Here is a 25,370-nt window from a genome sequence, read left to right as displayed (position 1 = left end):
CAAAAAGTGCTATTGACTGACGAGTCGCGGTTTTGTCTCACCAGTGGTGATGGTCAGATTCACGTTTATCGTTGAAGGAATGAGCGTTACACCGAGGCCTGTACTCTGGAGCGGGATCGATTTGGAGGTGGAGGGCCTGTCATGGTCTGGGGCGGTGTGTCACAGCATCATCGGACTGAGCTTGTTGTCATTGCAGGCAATCTCAACGCTGTGCGTTACAGGGAAGACCTCCTCCTTCCTCATGTGGTATCCTTCCTGCAGGCTCATCCTGACATGACCCTCCAGCATGACAATGCCACCAGCCATACTGCTTGTTCTGTGTGTGATTTCCTGCAAGACAGGAATGTCAGTGTTCTGCCATGGCCAGCGAAGAGCCCGGATCTCAATCCCATTGAGCACGTCTGGGACCTGTTGGATCGGAGGGTGAGGGCTAGGGCCATTCCTCCCAGAAATGTCTGGGAACTTGCAGGTGCCTTGGTGGAAGAGTGGGGTAACATTTCACAGCAAGAACTGGTCAATATGGTGCAGTCCATGAGGAGGAGATGCACTGCAGTACTTAATGCAGCTGGTGGCCACACCAGATGATGACTGTTACTTTTGATTTTGACCCCGCCCCCTTTGTTCAGGGACACATTATTCCATTTCTGTTAGTCACATGTCTGTGGAACTTGATCTCTCAGTTGTTGAGTCTTGTTTTGTTTATACAAATACCTACACATGTTAAGCTTGCTGAAAATTAACACAATTGCCAGTGAGAGGACGTTTCTTTATTTGCTGAGTTTTCCTTTTAACATGTATCTGTATATTGTCTGACGAGATGATCCCCAGTGGCACAGACAAATAGCATCACATCACACGACAAAGCTGCAAATGAACCAGCTGATACCTGAAACACTCCAACACAGATCCAACCACCTCGTCAGCCAGCTCCCTGGGGAGTCGCCCGGTCACCCTCCCAATACTGAAAAGAGGGAAGACATGTTGGATCCTGAGCAATTCATCTGTACTTCATGAACATGAGGGCGTGCTCCTCCCTATAGGCAGTTTTGGGGTTTTTAGGTGTTTTGTCTGTTCAGGTGCCACATTTATTCTGTACTACATCAACATGACAGATATGGGGCGGCAGGGGTAGCCTAGTGGTTAGAGCGTTGGACTAGTAACCGGAAGGTTGTGAGTTCAAACCCCCGAGCTGACAAGGTACAAATCTGTCGTTCTGCCCCTGAACAGGCAGTTAACCCACTGTTCCTAGGCCGTCATTGAAAATAAGAATGTGTTCTTAACTGACTTGCCTGGTTAAATAAAGGTAAAATGTAATATATAACTCAGTGCTCCTGTCTATAGCCTCCTTCTGCCTTCTGAAAGACAGGCGCATTGTTCAGTCAATGTGACAACTTACCCCTTAGCAGCAGACCAGCGCACGATGGTCTCCTTGTCTTTCAGCCCACCCAACAGTTGCTCTGTGAAATAACAGACAGAGAGTCACTACCTGAATAGCTGTGACTGAACACCAGAGAGAGAGCTGAGAGAACCAGAGAGAGAGCTGAGAGAACCAGAGAGAACCAGAGAGAGAGCTGAGAGAACCAGAGAGAGAGAACCAGAGAGAGAGAGAAAAAGAAAAAAAGAGAAAGAGAGTAACGCTGACTGACCGATTACGTTCTCCACCTCCTCTGGGATATCGTAGTCCTCCTCCTGGCTCTGGGTCTCCATGTCTGGACTAACAGCCTGGACTGTGGAGCCAGACTGGGCCAGAGACAGGTTGGCTGCCAGGGAGCGACTCCCTCTCTGATACCTGAATGACAAGCAAACATACAAGGTCTCAACACAGTGAGACCAGCTTTCCCTTAACGCTCAACGGCATGCGAAGGCTCCCAAATTAACATCGAGGGAGTGGGTCTCCTCCACTGCTTGAGGAAGGGGAGACAGTCTCTGTACCAGCTTGAGTCCTACCTCAGTGTGTGTGTGTGTGTGTGTGTGTGTGTGTGTGTGTGTGTGTGTGTGTGTGTGTGTGTGTGTGTGTGTGTGTGTGTCACCTCCACTTGGCCAGTCGGGGCTTGAGGAAGGTCAGACCCAGTCTCTGTATCAGTTTGACCCCCAGCTTCCTCAGCATAGCCTGGCTGCTCTCTGCCACGTGACACTGGTCCAGACACTGCAGCACCACCGGAGCTGAGGAAAACACACACACACTAGTACCATGGTAACACTACACTGGTCCAGACACTGCAGCACCACAGGTTAAACCGGGCATACGCTTTCGCCATCCCATACAAGTTTTGGAGACTCGGGGCGCGTGGTTGCCGACTCGGGGCGCGTGGGTGCCGACTCGGGGCGCGTGGGTGCCGACTCGGGGCGCGTGGGTGCCGACTCGGGGCGCGTGGGTGCCGACTCGGGGCGCGTGGGTGCCGACTCGGGGCGCGTGGGTGCCGACTCGAGGCGTGACCGTCACCGACGCGGGTCAGAGATGCAGTGTGAGGGCTGCCCATCTCCTCTTTGACCCATCACAATATTTTTAAACATTTTATCGGCACCAAATCTGAAAGGCTCTTGTAGTGTGAGATGTGCAACGACAACTCTTCAGAACGGTGATCATCACCAGGAGCCAATGAGAGCTGGCCAGAGAAGCAGCCAGTCAGACAATGACGTTGCACCCAGAAGGTGTCGACTCAGGAGCAGGAGACATGACTACTCAGAGTATGGGTTTCTACTTGCCTTTAAAATGTCAAATCGTCACAGCTCTGAAGTTCACAACCGATGTTATTCAATTCAAAATGTATTGGCTAGATATTTACACTCCGTGTGTCAAGCGTGAACGTCTGACCGAAACTATTTCTGAGGCTGCTTTGAGCCACAGCTCGTTGTGATTACATTGTTAACGTAGTTACATCATTGTTTTGGCGAGACAGCGTGCTGTGGAGAATACTCACCAGGTGAAGAATCTGGGTCACATCGTTTAATGTGCTCACCACTACGTTGGTCAGACAAAACACTACAGGAAGGAGACTGGTTTAATGTGCTCACCACTACGTTGGTCAGACAAAACACTACAGGAGAGAGGCTGGTTTAATGTGCTCACCACTACGTTGGTCAGACAAAACACTACAGGAGAGACTGGTTTAATGTGCTCACCACTACGTTGGTCAGACAAAACACTACAGGAAGGAGACTGGTTTAATGTGCTCACCACTACGTTGGTCAGACAAAACACTACAGGAAGGAGACTGGTTTAATGTGCTCACCACTACGTTGGTCAGACAAAACACTACAGGAGAGAGGCTGGTTTAATGTGCTCACCACTACGTTGGTCAGACAAAACACTACAGGAGAGAGGCTGGTTTAATGTGCTCACCACTACGTTGGTCACACAAAACACTACAGGAAGGAGACTGGTTTAATGTGCTCACCACTACATTAGTAAGACAAAACACTACAGGAAGGAGACTGGTTTAATGTGCTCACCACTACGTTGGTCAGACAAAACACTACAGGAGAGACTGGTTTAATGTGCTCACCACTACGTTGGTCAGACAAAACACTACAGGAGAGACTGGTTTAATGTGCTCACCACTACATTGTTAAGACAAAACACTACATTGTTAAGACAAAACACTACAGGAAAGAGACTGGTTTAATGTGCTCACCACTACATTGTTAAGACAAAACACTACATTGTTAAGACAAAACACTACAGGAAAGAGACTGGTTTAATGTGCTCACCACTACATTGGTAAGACAAAACACTACAGGAGAGGCTGGTTTAATGTGAGAGGCTCAGTGATGTCAGGGGTTAGGTTTACACCGAGCGTTAGCATCACACACCATCACCTACAGCCAGCATCACGACATGGTCACAGCAGTCAACATTAGAAGATCACCTACATTTAATTCATTTATTTAGCAGATGCTCTTATCACAATGGATGCAGGAGGTAAGACAACTACTTATCACAATGGATGCAGGAGGTAAGACAACTACTTATCACAATGGATGCAGGAGGTAAGACAACTACTTATCACAATGGATGCAGGAGGTAAGACAACTACTTATCACAATGGATGCAGGAGGTAAGACAACTACTTATCACAATGGATGCAGGAGGTAAGACAACTACTTATCACAATGGATAAAGGAGGTAAGACATCTACTTATCACAATGGATGAAGTCAAATTGCTGATTAAAAAGCAACTATTGAAGGACATTCTTACCGTACTGGAGAAAGTCATCTCTCTTGCCATGCTTGAATAGCTGGGCCTAGAAGACAGACGGGAGACAGGAGAGAGAGGAGAGAGAGACAGGAGAGAGAGGAGAGAGAGACAGGAGAGACAGGAGAGAGGAGAGAAAGGAGAGAGACAGAAGAGAGGAGAGACAGCAGACAGGAGAGAGAGGAGAGAGACAGGAGAGAGGAGAGACAGGATAGAGAGAGGGGAGAGAGAGACAGGAGAGAGAGGAGACAGGAGAGAGAGGAGAGAGAGACAGGAGAGAGAGGAGAGAGAGACAGGAGAGAGAGGAGAAACAGGATAGAGAGGAGACAGCAGACAGGAGAGAGAGGAGAGACAGGATAGAGAGAGGGGAGAGAGAGGAGAAACAGGATAGAGAGGAGACAGCAGACAGAAGAGAGAGGAGAGAGAGGAGAGACAGGATAGAGAGAGGGGAGAGAGAGGAGAAACAGGATAGAGAGGAGACAGCAGACAGAAGAGAGAGGAGAGAGAGGAGAGACAGGATAGAGAGAGGGGAGAGAGAGACAGGAGAGAGGAGAGAGGAGACAGGAGAGAGAGGAGAGACAGGAGAGAGAGGAGACAGGAGAGAGAGAAGACAGGAGAGAGAGAAGACAGGAGAGAGAAGAGAGAGAAGAGAGAGACAGGAGAGAGAGACAGGAGAGAGAGGAGAGAGAGACAGGAGAGAGAGGAGAAACAGGATAGAGAGGAGACAGCAGACAGGAGAGATACAGGAGAGAGAGGAGACAGCAGACAGAAGAGAGAGGAGAGAGAGGAGAGACAGGATAGAGAGAGGGGAGAGAGAGACAAGAGACAGGAGAGAGGAGAGAGGAGACAGGAGAGAGAGGAGAGACAGGAGAGAGAGGAGACAGGAGAGAGAGAAGACAGGAGAGAGAGAAGACAGGAGAGAGAAGAGAGAGACAGGAGAGAGAGACAGGAGAGAGAGAGAGAGAGAGGAGAGAGAGACAGTAGAGACAAGAGAGAGAGAGAGAGACAGGAGAGAGAGAGAGAGAGAGAGAGACAGGAGAGAGAGGAGAGAGAGACAGGAGAGAGAGGAGAGAGAGACAACATCAACATCGTGGATGAGATCGAAATAATACATTTTCCTTTAAAGTTGTGAAATTCCAACACCTGTTTTGTTCATAATGTTGTGGCTCCTCCCCTTTTGAGAGTGAGATCACCACTAACCTCAACCTTCTGGATGTAGTCTGGGATTACATCACCACTAACCTCAACCTTCTGGATGTAGTCTGGGATTACATCACCACTAACCTCAACCTTCTGGATGGAGTCTGGGATTACATCACCACTAACCTCAACCTTCTGGATGGAGTCTGGGATTACATCACCACTAACCTCAACCTTCTGGATGTCATTACATGTTGCAGTGAGGACTGCCGTTTGATAAAGGTTCATTTTAACTACTCTTCTAAACCATTTCTCAGCGGCTCTTTAAAGTGTTTTGCTGCATTGGCCAAATTCAAAACGCAACTGTGCAAAACAAAGACCTTACTAGAGCCCGTTGAAGCCCCTCGGGGCCGTCAGAACACACAGAGCCAGTTTTAAACGCTCTGAGCGCCACATAGAGAGAGAGAGACAAGCCGGTTTCCCTCCCAGTCATATTACAGAGCACAGAGAGAAGGAGAGACTGTTCGTAAACACGTAGCGCCAGTTTCAACGCCAATAATATTCCTTTGATACACTGCTCGCTTGAGGGTTGCATTAAATTAGCTACTTAGACTGACACAACACAAGAGTTGACCTGAAAAAAAATCTTCTAAAATACACTGTTATATCAAGATGGTTGATGAAACCACAACTATAGGACATAAAGATAAAGTGGAAGAGAGTGAGGGACTGGGGATTAGTGTGGGCAGGTCGGCCATAGCACCTCTATTGGTAAAGTAATGACTACCAGCAGTATATCTATATACTACTACTACTACACTGGTAAAGTAATGACTACCAGCAGTATATCTATATACTACTACTACACTGGTAAAGTAATGACTACCGGCAGTATATCTATATACTACTACACTGGTAAAGTAATGACTACCAGCAGTATATCTATATACTACTACTACACTGGTAAAGTAATGACTACCAGCAGTATATCTATATACTACTACTACTACACTGGTAAAGTAATGACTACCGGCAGTATATCTATATACTACTACTACACTGGTAAAGTAATGACTACCGGCAGTATATCTATATACTACTACTACTACTACACTGGTAAAGTAATGACTACCGGCAGTATATCTATATACTACTACTACTACTACACTGGTAAAGTACTGACTACCAGCAGTATATCTATATACTACTACTACACTGGTAAAGTAATGACTACCAACAGTATATCTATATACTACTACTACTACACTGGTAAAGTAATGACTACTAGCAGTATATCTATATACTACTACACTGGTAAAGTAATGACTACCGGCAGTATATCTATATACTACTACACTGGTAAAGTAATGACTACCAGCAGTATATCTATATACTACTACTACTACACTGGTAAAGTAATGACTACCAGCAGTATATCTATATACTACTACTACTACTACACTGGTAAAGTAATGACTACCAGCAGTATATCTATATACTACTACTACTACACTGGTAAAGTAATGACTACCAGCAGTATATCTATATACTACTACTACTACACTGGTTAAGTAATGACTACTAGCAGTATATCTATATACCACTACTACTACACTGGTTAAGTAATGACTACCAGCAGTATATCTATATACTACTACTACTACACTGGTAAAGTAATGACTATCGGCAGTATATCTATATACTACTACTACACTGGTAAAGTAATGACTACCAGCAGTATATCTATATACTACTACTACTACACTGGTAAAGTAATGACTACCGGCAGTATATCTATATACTACTACTACTACTACTACACTGGTAAAGTAATGACTACCGGCAGTATATCTATATACTACTACTACTACTACACTGGTAAAGTAATGACTACCAGCAGTATATCTATATACTACTACTACTACACTGGTAAAGTAATGACTACCAGCAGTATATCTATATACTACTACTACTACACTGGTAAAGTAATGACTACCGGCAGTATATCTATATACTACTACTACACTGGTAAAGTAATGACTACCGGCAGTATATCTATATACTACTACTACTACTACACTGGTAAAGTAATGACTACCGGCAGTATATCTATATACTACTACTACACTGGTAAAGTAATGACTACCAGCAGTATATCTATATACTACTACTACACTGGTAAAGTAATGACTACCAGCAGTATATCTATATACTACTACTACTACACTGGTAAAGTAATGACTACCGGCAGTATATCTATATACTACTACTACTACTACTACACTGGTAAAGTAATGACTACCGGCAGTATATCTATATACTACTACTACTACTACACTGGTAAAGTAATGACTACCAGCAGTATATCTATATACTACTACTACTACACTGGTAAAGTAATGACTACCAGCAGTATATCTATATACTACTACTACTACACTGGTAAAGTAATGACTACCGGCAGTATATCTATATACTACTACTACACTGGTAAAGTAATGACTACCGGCAGTATATCTATATACTACTACTACTACTACTACACTGGTAAAGTAATGACTAACAGCAGTATATCTATATACTACTACTACACTGGTAAAGTAATGACTACCAGCAGTATATCTATATACTACTACTACTACACTGGTTAAGTAATGACTACTAGCAGTATATCTATATACTACTACTACTACACTGGTTAAGTAATGACTACCAGCAGTATATCTATATACTACTACTACACTGGTAAAGTAATGACTACCAGCAGTATATCTATATACTACTACTACTACTACTACACTGGTAAAGTAATGACTACTAGCAGTATATCTATATACTACTACTACTACTACACTGGTAAAGTAATGACTACTAGCAGTATATCTATATACTACTACTACACTGGTAAAGTAATGACTACCGGCAGTATATCTATATACTACTACTACACTGGTAAAGTAATGACTATCGGCAGTATATCTATATACTACTACTACACTGGTAAAGTAATGACTACCAGCAGTATATCTATATACTACTACTACACTGGTAAAGTAATGACTACCAGCAGTATATCTATATACTACTACTACTACTACTACACTGGTAAAGTAATGACTACCAGCAGTATATCTATATACTACTACTACACTGGTAAAGTAATGACTACCAGCAGTATATCTATATACTACTACTACTACACTGGTAAAGTAATGACTATCGGCAGTATATCTATATACTACTACTACACTGGTAAAGTAATGACTACCAGCAGTATATCTATATACTACTACTACACTGGTAAAGTAATGACTACCGGCAGTATATCTATATACTACTACTACACTGGTAAAGTAATGACTACCGGCAGTATATCTATATACTACTACTACTACTACTACACTGGTAAAGTAATGACTACCAGCAGTATATCTATATACTACTACTACTACACTGGTAAAGTAATGACTACCAGCAGTATATCTATATACTACTACTACTACACTGGTAAAGTAATGACTACCGGCAGTATATCTATATACTACTACTACACTGGTAAAGTAATGACTACCGGCAGTATATCTATATACTACTACTACTACTACACTGGTAAAGTAATGACTACCGGCAGTATATCTATATACTACTACTACTACTACTACACTGGTAAAGTAATGACTACCAGCAGTATATCTATATACTACTACTACACTGGTAAAGTAATGACTACCAACAGTATATCTATATACTACTACTACTACACTGGTAAAGTAATGACTACTAGCAGTATATCTATATACTACTACTACACTGGTAAAGTAATGACTACCAGCAGTATATCTATATACTACTACTACACTGGTAAAGTAATGACTACCAGCAGTATATCTATATACTACTACTACACTGGTAAAGTAATGACTACCAGCAGTATATCTATATACTACTACTACACTGGTAAAGTAATGACTACCAGCAGTATATCTATATACTACTACTACTACACTGGTTAAGTAATGACTACTAGCAGTATATCTATATACCACTACTACTACACTGGTAAAGTAATGACTACCAGCAGTATATCTATATACTACTACTACTACACTGGTAAAGTAATGACTATCGGCAGTATATCTATATACTACTACTACACTGGTAAAGTAATGACTACCAGCAGTATATCTATATACTACTACTACTACACTGGTAAAGTAATGACTACCGGCAGTATATCTATATACTACTACTACTACTACACTGGTAAAGTAATGACTACCGGCAGTATATCTATATACTACTACTACTACTACACTGGTAAAGTAATGACTACCGGCAGTATATCTATATACTACTACTACTACTACACTGGTAAAGTAATGACTACCAGCAGTATATCTATATACTACTACACTGGTAAAGTAATGACTACCAGCAGTATATCTATATACTACTACTACTACACTGGTAAAGTAATGACTACCGGCAGTATATCTATATACTACTACTACACTGGTAAAGTAATGACTACCGGCAGTATATCTATATACTACTACTACTACTACACTGGTAAAGTAATGACTACCGGCAGTATATCTATATACTACTACTACACTGGTAAAGTAATGACTACCAGCAGTATATCTATATACTACTACTACACTGGTAAAGTAATGACTACCAGCAGTATATCTATATACTACTACTACACTGGTAAAGTAATGACTACCAGCAGTATATCTATATACTACTACTACTACACTGGTTAAGTAATGACTACTAGCAGTATATCTATATACTACTACTACTACACTGGTTAAGTAATGACTACCAGCAGTATATCTATATACTACTACTACACTGGTAAAGTAATGACTACCAGCAGTATATCTATATACTACTACTACTACTACACTGGTAAAGTAATGACTACTAGCAGTATATCTATATACTACTACTACTACACTGGTAAAGTAATGACTACTAGCAGTATATCTATATACTACTACTACACTGGTAAAGTAATGACTACCGGCAGTATATCTATAAACTACTACTACACTGGTAAAGTAATGACTATCGGCAGTATATCTATATACTACTACTACACTGGTAAAGTAATGACTACCAGCAGTATATCTATATACTACTACTACACTGGTAAAGTAATGACTACCAGCAGTATATCTATATACTACTACTACTACTACACTGGTAAAGTAATGACTACCAGCAGTATATCTATATACTACTACTACACTGGTAAAGTAATGACTACCAGCAGTATATCTATATACTACTACTACTACACTGGTAAAGTAATGACTATCGGCAGTATATCTATATACTACTACTACACTGGTAAAGTAATGACTACCAGCAGTATATCTATATACTACTACTACACTGGTAAAGTAATGACTACCGGCAGTATATCTATATACTACTACTACTACTACACTGGTAAAGTAATGACTACCGGCAGTATATCTATATACTACTACTACTACTACACTGGTAAAGTAATGACTACCAGCAGTATATCTATATACTACTACTACTACACTGGTAAAGTAATGACTACCAGCAGTATATCTATATACTACTACTACTACACTGGTAAAGTAATGACTACCGGCAGTATATCTATATACTACTACTACACTGGTAAAGTAATGACTACCGGCAGTATATCTATATACTACTACTACTACTACACTGGTAAAGTAATGACTACCAGCAGTATATCTATATACTACTACTACTACTACACTGGTAAAGTAATGACTACCAGCAGTATATCTATATACTACTACTACACTGGTAAAGTAATGACTACCAACAGTATATCTATATACTACTACTACTACACTGGTAAAGTAATGACTACTAGCAGTATATCTATATACTACTACTACACTGGTAAAGTAATGACTACCAGCAGTATATCTATATACTACTACTACACTGGTAAAGTAATGACTACCAGCAGTATATCTATATACTACTACTACACTGGTAAAGTAATGACTACCAGCAGTATATCTATATACTACTACTACACTGGTAAAGTAATGACTACCAGCAGTATATCTATATACTACTACTACTACACTGGTTAAGTAATGACTACTAGCAGTATATCTATATACTACTACTACTACACTGGTTAAGTAATGACTACCAGCAGTATATCTATATACTACTACTACACTGGTAAAGTAATGACTACCAGCAGTATATCTATATACTACTACTACTACTACACTGGTAAAGTAATGACTACTAGCAGTATATCTATATACTACTACTACTACACTGGTAAAGTAATGACTACTAGCAGTATATCTATATACTACTACTACACTGGTAAAGTAATGACTACCAGCAGTATATCTATATACTACTACTACACTGGTAAAGTAATGACTACCAGCAGTATATCTATATACTACTACTACTACACTGGTAAAGTAATGACTACTAGCAGTATATCTATATACTACTACTACACTGGTAAAGTAATGACTACCGGCAGTATATCTATATACTACTACTACTACTACACTGGTAAAGTAATGACTACCAGCAGTATATCTATATACTACTACTACACTGGTAAAGTAATGACTACCAGCAGTATATCTATATACTACTACTACTACACTGGTAAAGTAATGACTACCAGCAGTATATCTATATACTACTACTACACTGGTAAAGTAATGACTACCAGCAGTATATCTATATACTACTACTACACTGGTAAAGTAATGACTACCGGCAGTATATCTATATACTACTACTACTACTACTACACTGGTAAAGTAATGACTACCAGCAGTATATCTATATACTACTACTACTACACTGGTAAAGTAATGACTACCGGCAGTATATCTATATACTACTACTACACTGGTAAAGTAATGACTACCGGCAGTATATCTATATACTACTACTACACTGGTAAAGTAATGACTACCAGCAGTATATCTATATACTACTACTACTACACTGGTTAAGTAATGACTACCAGCAGTATATCTATATACTACTACTACTACTACACTGGTAAAGTAATGACTACCAGCAGTATATCTATATACTACTACTACTACTACACTGGTAAAGTAATGACTACCGGCAGTATATCTATATACTACTACTACTACACTGGTAAAGTAATGACTACCGGCAGTATATCTATATACTACTACTACACTGGTAAAGTATATATCTATATACTACTACTACTACACTGGTTAAGTAATGACTACCAGCAGTATATCTATATACTACTACTACTACTACACTGGTAAAGTAATGACTACCAGCAGTATATCTATATACTACTACTACTACACTGGTAAAGTAATGACTACCGGCAGTATATCTATATACTACTACTACTACTACACTGGTAAAGTAATGACTACCGGCAGTATATCTATATACTACTACTACACTGGTAAAGTAATGACTACCAGCAGTATATCTATATACTACTACTACACTGGTAAAGTAATGACTACCGGCAGTATATCTATATACTACTACTACTACACTGGTAAAGTAATGACTACCGGCAGTATATCTATATACTACTACTACACTGGTAAAGTAATGACTACCAGCAGTATATCTATATACTACTACTACTACTACTACTACTACTACACTGGTAAAGTAATGACTACCGGCAGTATATCTATATACTACTACTACACTGGTAAAGTAATGACTACCAGCAGTATATCTATATACTACTACTACTACTACTACACTGGTTAAGTAATGACTACCAGCAGTATATCTATATACTACTACTACACTGGTAAAGTAATGACTACCAGCAGTATATCTATATACTACTACTACACTGGTTAAGTAATGACTACCAGCAGTATATCTATATACTACTACTACACTGGTTAAGTAATGACTACCAGCAGTATATCTATATACTACTACTACACTGGTAAAGTAATGACTACCAGCAGTATATCTATATACTACTACACTGGTAAAGTAATGACTACCAGCAGTATATCTATATACTACTACTACTACTACTACACTGGTTAAGTAATGACTACTAGCAGTATATCTATATACTACTACTACTACTACACTGGTAAAGTAATGACTACTAGCAGTATATATATATATATACTACTACTACACTGGTAAAGTAATGACTACCAGCAGTATATCTATATACTACTACACTGGTAAAGTAATGACTACCAGCAGTATATCTATATACTACTACTACTACACTGGTAAAGTAATGACTACCAGCAGTATATCTATATACTACTACTACACTGGTAAAGTAATGACTACCAGCAGTATATCTATATACTACTACTACACTGGTAAAGTAATGACTACCAGCAGTATATCTATATACTACTACTACACTGGTAAAGTAATGACTACCAGCAGTATATCTATATACTACTACTACACTGGTAAAGTAATGACTACCAGCAGTATATCTATATACTACTACTACACTGGTAAAGTAATGACTACCAGCAGTATATCTATATACTACTACCACACTGGTAAAGTAATGACTATCGGCAGTATATCTATATACTACTACACTGGTAAAGTAATGACTACCAGCAGTATATCTATATACTACTACTACTACACTGGTTAAGTAATGACTACTAGCAGTATATCTATATACTACTACTACTACTACACTGGTAAAGTAATGACTACTAGCAGTATATCTATATACTACTACTACTACTACACTGGTAAAGTAATGACTACCAGCAGTATATCTATATACTACTACTACTACTACTACTACTACTACACTGGTAAAGTAATGACTACCAGCAGTATATCTATATACTACTACCACACTGGTAAAGTAATGACTATCGGCAGTATATCTATATACTACTACACTGGTAAAGTAATGACTACCAGCAGTATATCTATATACTACTACTACTACACTGGTTAAGTAATGACTACCAGCAGTATATCTATATACTACTACTACTACACTGGTTAAGTAATGACTACTAGCAGTATATCTATATACTACTACTACTACTACACTGGTAAAGTAATGACTACCAGCAGTATATCTATATACTACTACTACTACTACACTGGTAAAGTAATGACTACCAGCAGTATATCTATATACTACTACACTGGTAAAGTAATGACTACCAGCAGTATATCTATATACTACTACCACACTGGTAAAGTAATGACTACCAGCAGTATATCTATATACTACTACTACACTGGTAAAGTAATGACTACCAGCAGTATATCTATATACTACTACTACTACTACTACTACTACACTGGTAAAGTAATGACTACCAGCAGTATATCTATATACTACTACTACACTGGTAAAGTAATGACTACCAGCAGTATATCTATATACTACTACTACTACACTGGTAAAGTAATGACTACCAGCAGTAGATCTATATACTACTACTACTACTACTACTACTACTACACTGGTAAAGTAATGACTACCAGCAGTATATCTATATACTACTACACTGGTAAAGTAATGACTACCAGCAGTATATCTATATACTACTACTACACTGGTAAAGTAATGACTATCGGCAGTATATCTATAGACTACTACACTGATCCCAGATCTGTTTGGGCTGTATAGCCAACCCCTGGGGATCTGGGATACCAGTTCCTAAAACAGGTCTGTGACCAGGCTAGCTAATTACCACCAGAGGCGTTTCTTCACGTTCCCTCCCTCAGTCATAAAACACTGACAACAGGTGCAGCACGAAACACCTGCCAACCTGCCAAACCCACAGAGGCTCTGATCTCCCACAAACATGGCAGCCGTACATGTAGGCTCTTGTAAACTAGGCCTGATCACTGCAACACACACACACTCGAGGACAGACAAACTGTGTGTGTGTGTGTCATACCAGAGACTGCAGGGCCCCGTCCAGGATTACAGTACCTCCCATGGCCTGGTCACTGCAACACACACACACACACACACACACACACACTCGAGGACAGACAAACGGTGTGTGTGTGTGTCATACCAGAGACTGCAGGGCCCCGTCCAGGATTACAGTACCTCCCATGGCCTGGTCACTGCAACACACACACACACACACACACACACACACACACGAGGACAGACAAACGGTGTGTGTGTGTGTCATACCAGAGACTGCAGGGCCCCGTCCAGGATCACAGTACCTCCCATGGTCTGGTCACTGGCCTGAGAGATGGTGGTCAGACTCCAGTCCAGGAAGTCTCCTAGTCGCTTCAGCTTCACATCAGGACGTGTCACAAACCTGCACACACAGACAGTTAGACGACAACACACTAGGACCACTCAGTAAACTGTAAACACAGACAGTTAGACGACAACACACTAGGACCACTCAGTAAACTGTAAACACACACAGTTAGACGACAACACACTAGGACCACTCAGTGAACTGTAAACACAGACAGTTAGACGACAACACACTAGGACCACTCAGTAAACTGTAAACACAGACAGTTAGACGACAACACACTAGGACCACTCAGTAAACTGTAAACACAGACAGTTAGACGACAACACACTAGGACCACTCAGTAAACTGTAAACACAGACAGTTAGACGACAACACACTAGGACCACTCAGTAAACTGTAAACACAGACAGTTAGACGACAACACACTAGGACCACTCAGTGAACTGTAAACACAGACAGATAGATGACAACACACTAGGACCACTCAGTGAACACAGACAGTTAGACGACAACACACTAGGACCACTCAGTAAACTGTAAACACAGACAGTTAGACGACAACACGCTAGGACCACTCAGTAAACTGTAAACACAGACAGTTAGACGACAACACACTAGGACCACTCAGTAAACTGTAAACACAGACAGTTAGACGACAACACACTAGGACCACTCAGTAAACTGTAAACAGACAGATGACAACACACTAGGACCACTCAGTGAACTGTAAACACAGACAGTTAGACGACAACACACTAGGACCACTCAGTGAACTGTAAACACAGACAGTTAGATGACAACACACTAGGACCACTCAGTAAACTGTAAACACAGACAGTTAGACGACAACACACTAGGACCACTCAGTAAACTGTAAACACAGACAGATGACAACACACTAGGACCACTCAGTGAACTGTAAACACAGACAGTTAGACGACAACACACTAGGACCACTCAGTAAACTGTAAACACAGACAGTTAGACGACAACACACTAGGACCACTCAGTAAACTGTAAACACAGACAGATGACAACACACTAGGACCACTCAGTAAACTGTAAACACAGACAGTTAGACGACAACACACTAGGACCACTCAGTAAACTGTAAACACAGACAGTTAGACGACAACACGCTAGGACCACTCAGTGAACACAGACAGTTAGACGACAACACACTAGGACCACTCAGTAAACTGTAAACACAGACAGTTAGACGACAACACACTAGGACCACTCAGTAAACTGTAAACACAGACAGTTAGATGACAACACACTAGGACCACTCAGTAAACTGTAAACACAGACAGTTAGACGACAACACGCTAGGACCACTCAGTAAACTGTAAACACAGACAGTTAGACGACAACACACTAGGACCACTCAGTAAACTGTAAACACAGACAGTTAGACGACAACACACTAGGACCACTCAGTAAACTGTAAACACAGACAGTTAGACGACAACACACTAGGACCACTCAGTAAACTGTAAACACAGACAGTTAGACGACAACACACTAGGACCACTCAGTAAACTGTAAACACAGACAGATGACAACACACTAGGACCACTCAGTAAACTGTAAACACAGACAGTTAGATGACAACACACTAGGACCACTCAGTAAACTGTAAACACAGACAGATGACAACACACTAGGACCACTCAGTAAACTGTAAACACAGACAGTTAGATGACAACACACTAGGACCACTCAGTGAACTGTAAACACAGACAGTTAGATGACAACACACTAGGACCACTCAGTGAACTGTAAACACAGACAGTTAGACGACAACACACTAGGACCACTCAGTGAACTGTAAACACAGACAGTTAGACGACAACACACTAGGACCACTCAGTAAACTGTAAACACAGACAGTTAGATGACAACACACTAGGACCACTCAGTAAACTGTAAACACAGACAGTTAGACGACAACACACTAGGACCACTCAGTGAACTGTAAACACAGACAGTTAGACGACAACACACTAGGACCACTCAGTGAACACAGACAGACGACAACACACTAGGACCACTCAGTAAACTGTAAACACAGACAGTTAGACGACAACACACTAGGACTACTCAGTAAACTGTAAACACAGACAGTTAGACGACAACACACTAGGACCACTCAGTAAACTGTAAACACAGACAGTTAGACGACAACACACTAGGACCACTCAGTGAACTGTAAACACAGACAGTTAGACGACAACACACTAGGACCACTCAGTAAACTGTAAACACAGACAGTTAGACGACAACACACTAGGACCACTCAGTGAACTGTAAACACAGACAGTTAGATGACAACACACTAGGACCACTCAGTGAACTGTAAACACAGACAGTTAGATGACAACACACTAGGACCACTCAGTAAACTGTAAACACAGACAGTTAGACGACAACACACTAGGACCACTCAGTAAACTGTAAACACAGACAGTTAGATGACAACACACTAGGACCACTCAGTAAACTGTAAACACAGACAGATGACAACACACTAGGACCACTCAGTAAGCTCTGTGTGTGTATGTGTGTGTGTGTGTGTGGCGCCTCGGTATGAACCTATTCATCTTCAAGTACAAGATCGCCCTCTTCTGGGAAAAACATGAAACGCATCACAAATGTTGTTGCCTTTTTTAAAACAATAAAGTTGAATACTTACTTTGATACCAACACAGATGCAGCATCCCTTGACTTATCAGTGACCATCAGGTAGGACTGGAAATAACAACAGACCATGGGGTTAGTTACACACTCAATACATCATACAGGGACTGGAAATAACAACAGACCAGGGGTTAGTTACACACTCAATACATCATACAGGGACTGGAAATAACAACAGACCAGGGGTTAGTTACACACTCAATACATCATACAGGGACTGGATCTGGGAGGACACGACTGAACACTGACCAAGGCAGGGGAGTCTGGAATTAGTTACCTTGGCGACCGCCAGGATGCGGTCCATGATTGGTTCTCTGGTCTGGCTGGGGTCAGAGTTCAGGTGACCGTCAAGACGGGAGAGGTCAAAGGGTATCAGACAGGTCATGGACAGCCACAGCAGCAACATGTAGCGGGTCTCCCAGGTCTAATACAAGGGGCAGAAAGAGAGGGTTAGGGTTAGAGGTCAAAGGGTATCAGACAGATCATAGACAGCCACAGCAGCAACATGCAAGGGGTCTCCCAGGTCTGACAGGAAGCGGCAAGGAGAGAAACACTTGAATTAAATGTATTGAACTGTGAGAGTAGGCAACAACACATCCGCCACGCTGACCCTCAACACAGGGGCCCCTCAGGGGTGCATACTTCTATACCTCCTGTCCTCCTTGTTCAGCCACGACTGCACGGCAAAACCATACTAACGTTTTCAGACGAGACAACGGTGGTAGGCCTGAACACCGACGACGGTGAACCAGCCTAAAAGGGAGAAGGTCAGAGACCTGGCGGTGTGGTGCCAGGACAACAACCTCTCCCTCAACGTTGAGGAAGCCTATAGGGAGGTCAGAGACCTGGCGGTGTGTTGCCAGGACATCAACCTCTCCCTCAACGTTGAGGAAGCCTATAGGGAGGTCAGAGACCCGGCGGTGTGTTGCCAGGACAACAACCTCCCCCTCAACGTTGAGGAAGCCTATAGGGAGGTCAGAGACCTGGCGGTGTGTTGCCAGGACAACAACCTCTCCCTCAACGTTGAGGAAGCCTATAGGGAGGTCAGAGACCTGGCGGTGTGTTGCCAGGACAACAACCTCTCCCTCAACGTTGAGGAAGCCTATAGGGAGGTCAGAGACCTGGCGGTGTGTTGCCAGGACAACAACCTCTCCCTCAACGTTGAGGAAGCCTATAGGGAGGTCAGAGACCTGGCGGTGTGTTGCCAGGACAACAACCTCTCCCTCAACGTTGAGGAAGCCTATAGGGAGGTCAGAGACCTGGCGGTGTGTTGCCAGGACAACAACCTCTCCTCAACGTTGAGGAAGCCTATAGGGAGGTCAGAGACCTGGCGGTGTGTTGCCAGGACAACAACCTCTCCCTCAACGTTGAGGAAGCCTATAGGGAGGTCAGAGACCTGGCGGTGTGTTGCCAGGACAACAACCTCTCCCTCAACGTTGAGGAAGCCTATAGGGAGGTCAGAGACCTGGCGGTGTGTTGCCAGGACAACAACCTCTTCCTCAACGTTGAGGAAGCCTATAGGGAGGTCAGAGACCCGGCGGTGTGTTGCCAGGACAACAACCTCCCCCTCAACGTTGAGGAAGCCTATAGGGAGGTCAGAAACCCGGCGGTGTGTTGCCAGGACAACAACCTCCCCCTCAACGTTGAGGAAGCCTATAGGGAGGTCAGAGACCCGGCGGTGTGTTGCCAGGACAACAACCTCTCCCTCAACGTTGAGGAAGCCTATAGGGAGGTCAGAGACCTGGCGGTGTGTTGCCAGGACAACAACCTCTCCCTCAACGTCAGAAATACAAATGAGCTGATTGTGGACTACAGGAAATGGAGGGCTGAGCCACGCCCCCATTTACATAGATGGGGCTGGAGTAGAGCGGGTCAAGAGCTCCAAGTCCCTCATGTGTCCACATCACTAAGGATCGATCATTGTCCACACACACCAATACAGTCGTGAAGAGGGCACGACAACGCCTCTTCTCCCTCAGGAGGCACCATTGAGAGCATCTTGATTGGCTGCATCACCGCTTGGCATCCGACCACAAGGCGCTACAGAGGGTATTGCAAACGGCCCAATACATCACTGGGGCTGAGCTCCCTGACATCCAGGACCTCTATACCAGGCGGTGTCAGAGGAAGGCCCTACAAATGGTCAAAGACTCCAGCCACCCAAGTCATAGACTGTTATCTCTGCTAACACACAGGACGTGGTACCGATACACCAAGTCTGGAACCAACAGGACACTGAACGACTTCTACCCCCAAGCCATCAGACTGTTAAATAGTTGGCTAAATAGTTAACTAATAGATACCAGGACTATCTGCATTGACCTTTTCGGACTCCTCACATACGCTGCTGCTACTGTCTATACATTTTATTCCTAGTTATATGTACCTCAATTACCTGGTACCCCTACACATTGACTCAGTACTGGTACCCGTGTATAAAGCCATGTTATCATTGATTCAGTACTGGTACCCCGTGTATATAGCCATGTTATCATTGACTCAGTACTGGTACCCCGTGTATAAAGCCATGTTATCATTGACTCAGTACTGGTACCCCGTGTATAAAGCCATGTTATCATTGACTCAGTACTGGTACCCCGTGTATAAAGCCATGTTATCATTGACTCAGTACTGGTACGTACATAAAGCCATGTTATCATTGACTCAGTACTGGTACCCCGTGTATAAAGCCATGTTATCATTGACTCAGTACTGGTACCCCGTGTATAAAGCCATGTTATCATTGACTCAGTACTGGTACCCCGTGTATAAAGCCATGTTATCATTGACTCAGTACTGGTACCCCTACACATTGACTCAGTACTGGTACCCGTGTATAAAGCCATGTTATCATTGACTCAGTACTGGTACCCCGTGTATATAGCCATGTTATCATTGACTCAGTACTGGTACCCCGTGTATAAAGCCATGTTATCATTGACTCAGTACTGGTACCCCGTGTATAAAGCCATGTTATCATTGACTCAGTACTGGTACCCGTGTATAAAGCCATGTTTTCATTGACTCAGTACTGGTACCCCGTGTATAAAGCCATGTTTTCATTGACTCAGTACTGGTACCCGTGTATAAAGCCATGTTTTCATTGACTCAGTACTGGTACCCGTGTATAAAGCCATGTTTTCATTGACTCAGTACTGGTACCCCGTGTATAAAGCCATGTTTTCATTGACTCAGTACTGGTACCCGTGTATAAAGCCATGTTTTCATTGACTCAGTACTGGTACCCCGTGTATAAAGCCATGTTTTCATTGACTCAGTACTGGTACCCCGTGTATAAAGCCATGTTATCATTGACTCAGTACTGGTACCCCGTGTATAAAGCCATGTTATCATTGACTCAGTACTGGTACCCAGTGTATAAAGCCATGTTATCATTGACTCAGTACTGGTACCCCGTGTATAAAGCCATGTTATCATTGACTCAGTACTGGTACCCCGTGTATAAAGCCATGTTATCATTGACTCAGTACTGGTACCCCGTGTATAAAGCCATGTTATCATTGACTCAGTACTGGTACCCCGTGTATAAAGCCATGTTATCATTGACTCAGTACTGGTACCCCGTGTATAAAGCCATGTTATCATTGACTCAGTACTGGTACCCCGTGTATAAAGCCATGTTATCATTGACTCAGTACTGGTACCCCGTGTATAAAGCCATGTTATCGTTACTCATTGTGTATTTATTATTACGTGTTTTACTTTTTGTTTATTTCTCTATTTTCTCTCTGCATTGTTGGGAAGGGCCTGTAAATCAGCATTTCACTGTAAATCCACACCTGTTGTTAACAAAGCATGTAACAAATAACATTTGATTTGTAACCGTAACAAGATACAGACAGGGACAATACACAGACAAACATGTCACTTCATATATTACATTAAACAACTTGGAAGTCAACCATTAAATTCCTATAGGCCTAATCTAGAACGTAAACAGTTGAATCCCTATAGGCCTAATCTAGAAAGTAAACAGTTGAATCCCTATAGGCCTAATCTAGAAAGCAACAAGAGGGTAGAATCAATGGATACTGCGTATGAATGTGCAATGTAATGTTTATCAATGTATAGTTTATGAAGGTACCCTTCAAGTAAAGGGTTATCCTTCCATTGAGGTCTTGTAACATGAGAAATCAGGGGGTTGAACATTAGCTACTGGGCTAGGACGTGGTAGGCCCACCTTCTATTGACGACTCGTAACTAAGAAATTCAGGCTCACCTCTGGGTCTCTGGGGTCCTGTCGGCACAGGAGGTCCAAGACTGGCTGGACATCAGCCACCTCATGGGGGAAGAGCTGCATGAAGATCTTATACCCTCTCACCTGGCCGAGACAAAAACACCTGAGTTAGAGGAGTCTGACTCGTCCCAACGGCTCAGAAAGCTGAGCGAGGACCACACTTCTAACTGTAGCCAGAGGCCATAGGGTAAGACACCACAGAATCAACACACACATCAGAACACTGGGCTTCACAAACTGAACTCTTACTATCTGTGTGATGATGTAGATGAATCCATCTGTCTGTAGTTACCTTGGAGATGGAGATGAATCCATCTGTCTGTAGTTACCTTGGAGATGGAGATGAATCCATCTGTCTGTAGTTACCTTGGCGATGTAGATGAATCCATCTGTCTGTAGTTACCTTGGAGATGAATCCATCTGTCTGTAGTTACCTTGGCGATGTAGATGAATCCATCTGTCTGTAGTTACCTTGGAGATGAATCCATCTGTCTGTAGTTACCTTGGCGATGTAGATGAATCCATCTGTCTGTAGTTACCTTGGCAATATAGATGAATCCATCTGTCTGTAGTTACCTTGGAGATGGAGATGAATCCATCTGTCTGTAGTTACCTTGGAGATGAATCCATCTGTCTGTAGTTACCTTGGCGATGTAGATGAATCCATCTGTCTGTAGTTACCTTGGCAATATAGATGAATCCATCTGTCTGTAGTTACCTTGGCGATGTAGATGAATCCATCTGTCTGTAGTTACCTTGGCGATGTAGATGAATCCATCTGTCTGTAGTTACCTTGGAGATGATGTAGATGAATCCATCTGCCTGTAGTTACCTTGGAGATGATGTAGAGGAATCCATCTGCCTGTAGTTACCTTGGAGATGATGTAGATTAATCCATCTGTCTGTAGTTACCTTGGAGATGATGTAGAGGAATCTGTCTGTCTGTAGTTACCTTGGAGATGATGTAGAGGAATCCATATGTCTGTAGTTACCTTGGAGATGATGTAGAGGAATCCATATGCCTGTAGTTACCTTGGAGATGATGTAGAGGAATCCATCTGCCTGTAGTTACCTTGGAGATGATGTAGAGGAATCCATCTGCCTGTAGTTACCTTGGAGATGATGTAGAGGAATCCATCTGCCTGTAGTTACCTTGGAGATGATGTAGATGAATCCATCTGCCTGTAGTTACCTTGGAGATGATGTAGAGGAATCAATCTGCCTGTAGTTACCTTGGAGATGATGTAGAGGAATCCATCTGCCTGTAGTTACCTTGGAGATGATGTAGATGAATCCATCTGTCTGTAGTTACCTTGGAGATGATGTAGATGAATCCATCTGTCTGTAGTTACCTTGGAGATGATGTAGAGGAATTTGAAGCCCAGGTGTACCAGTAGAGGAGGAGACTGCTCACTCCTGATGAGCTCCAACAGCAGGTTCAACATCCACTCTGTGGTCACAGGAAAGAAACACTGTTATCATCATGCTATCCTAACAAACCCATGTTTCACTAAAGCAGAATAGCATGTGATGTGCTGTGTGTGTGTAGTGTGTGTGTAGTGTTGTTACCCAGATGTGATGTGCTGTGTGTGTGTAGTGTGTGTGTAGTGTGTGTGTAGTGTGTGTGTAGTGTGTGTGTAGTGTGTGTGTGTAGTGTGTGTGTAGTGTGTGTGTGTAGTGTGTGTGTAGTGTGTGTGTGTAGTGTGTGTGTAGTGTGTGTGTGTAGTGTGTGTGTAGTGTGTGTGTGTAGTGTGTGTGTAGTGTGTGTGTAGTGTGATGTGCTGTGTGTGTGTAGTGTGTGTGTAGTGTGTGTGTAGTGTGTGTGTAGTGTGTGTGTAGTGTGTGTGTAGTGTGTGTGTAGTGTGTGTGTGTAGTGTGTGTGTAGTGTGTGTGTGTAGTGTGTGTGTAGTGTGTGTGTAGTGTTGTTACCCAGATGTGGATCCAGGAGATGGGGCTGCTCCTGATAACGGTCCATTATCACTGTAGAGAAAAAAAGAACTGGTCAACATAAAGTTGTAGACTTTTCTTTCACTGCTTATATGATTGTGGTATGTCTAAGTTATGAATGTATTAAAACTGATGTCTGTAGATGGTACACGCATTTAGGCCTAAAGCCCACAGTCTGTTCCATGGAAGACTGGATCAAGTTGGCCACAACAACAACAGACTAAACACGTAGAGTATGAATCTCACCGAGGAACCTCTCTATGGCTAACTCCAGTGTCACGATGTTCTCGTGAACCACTGGTAGGCTGGAGATCAGGCTCGAATCTCAGTGCTCTCGGTAAAACCTCCCAAGACACTGGCTTTAGCGATCACCTCGGGCTCCCCGCCGCCGCCTCCATCCTCCCCGGAATCCATGTCGGTCTGGGCCATTATAGATGCCTAGATTACAGGTACATTTCATGCACTTGGTTATATGCATGTCTAATGTCCACTGCTTAAACACACGTCTACATAATAGCTAGCAAGTGTAGCTAGCTTGCCTTGATAGCTCGATGAGAAAGGTGTGACTTCTAGCATGGGCGTGTCAATGATTTGCGTTCTATTCATGCCGATACTAGCCAATGATGCTAGCTAACTAGCTAGTGCTGTTGGTTGGCAAGTGGCAACAGAAATCAAACAGAATTTGAGTGAACACACACAGCTCATACATTTGGTTATCGTAGGCGTATGAATGCATACCTGTAGTTGTGAAAATTCTGTCCGGAAAATGTATTATTATAACTTCAGATAATGATGATCACGCAGCGGCGGAGGTCTGTTATCTGTTGTGAAGTTTGCACGTTGCT

General features: G+C 42.3%; 1 protein-coding gene across 1 annotated transcript; it reads right to left on the bottom strand.

The window, feature by feature from the left end:
* LOC135534824 (tubulin-specific chaperone D-like) lies at positions 1–25,370 on the bottom strand. Its single transcript, XM_064961656.1, is given in 14 exon segments — positions 1–961; positions 1,397–1,457; positions 1,647–1,789; positions 2,031–2,163; positions 4,201–4,246; positions 15,539–15,671; positions 18,316–18,371; positions 18,598–18,744; positions 22,561–22,662; positions 23,931–24,028; positions 24,508–24,558; positions 24,772–24,843; positions 24,846–24,963; positions 25,264–25,370. Coding segments are annotated over 13 exon segments (1,266 nt in total). The 5' UTR covers positions 24,955–24,963; positions 25,264–25,370; the 3' UTR covers positions 1–846.

This window comes from Oncorhynchus masou, unplaced genomic scaffold, assembly GCF_036934945.1.
Source record: "Oncorhynchus masou masou isolate Uvic2021 unplaced genomic scaffold, UVic_Omas_1.1 unplaced_scaffold_3988, whole genome shotgun sequence".
Taxonomy (NCBI): Eukaryota; Metazoa; Chordata; class Actinopteri; order Salmoniformes; family Salmonidae; genus Oncorhynchus; species Oncorhynchus masou.
This window is presented reverse-complemented; position numbering and strand designations above follow the sequence as displayed.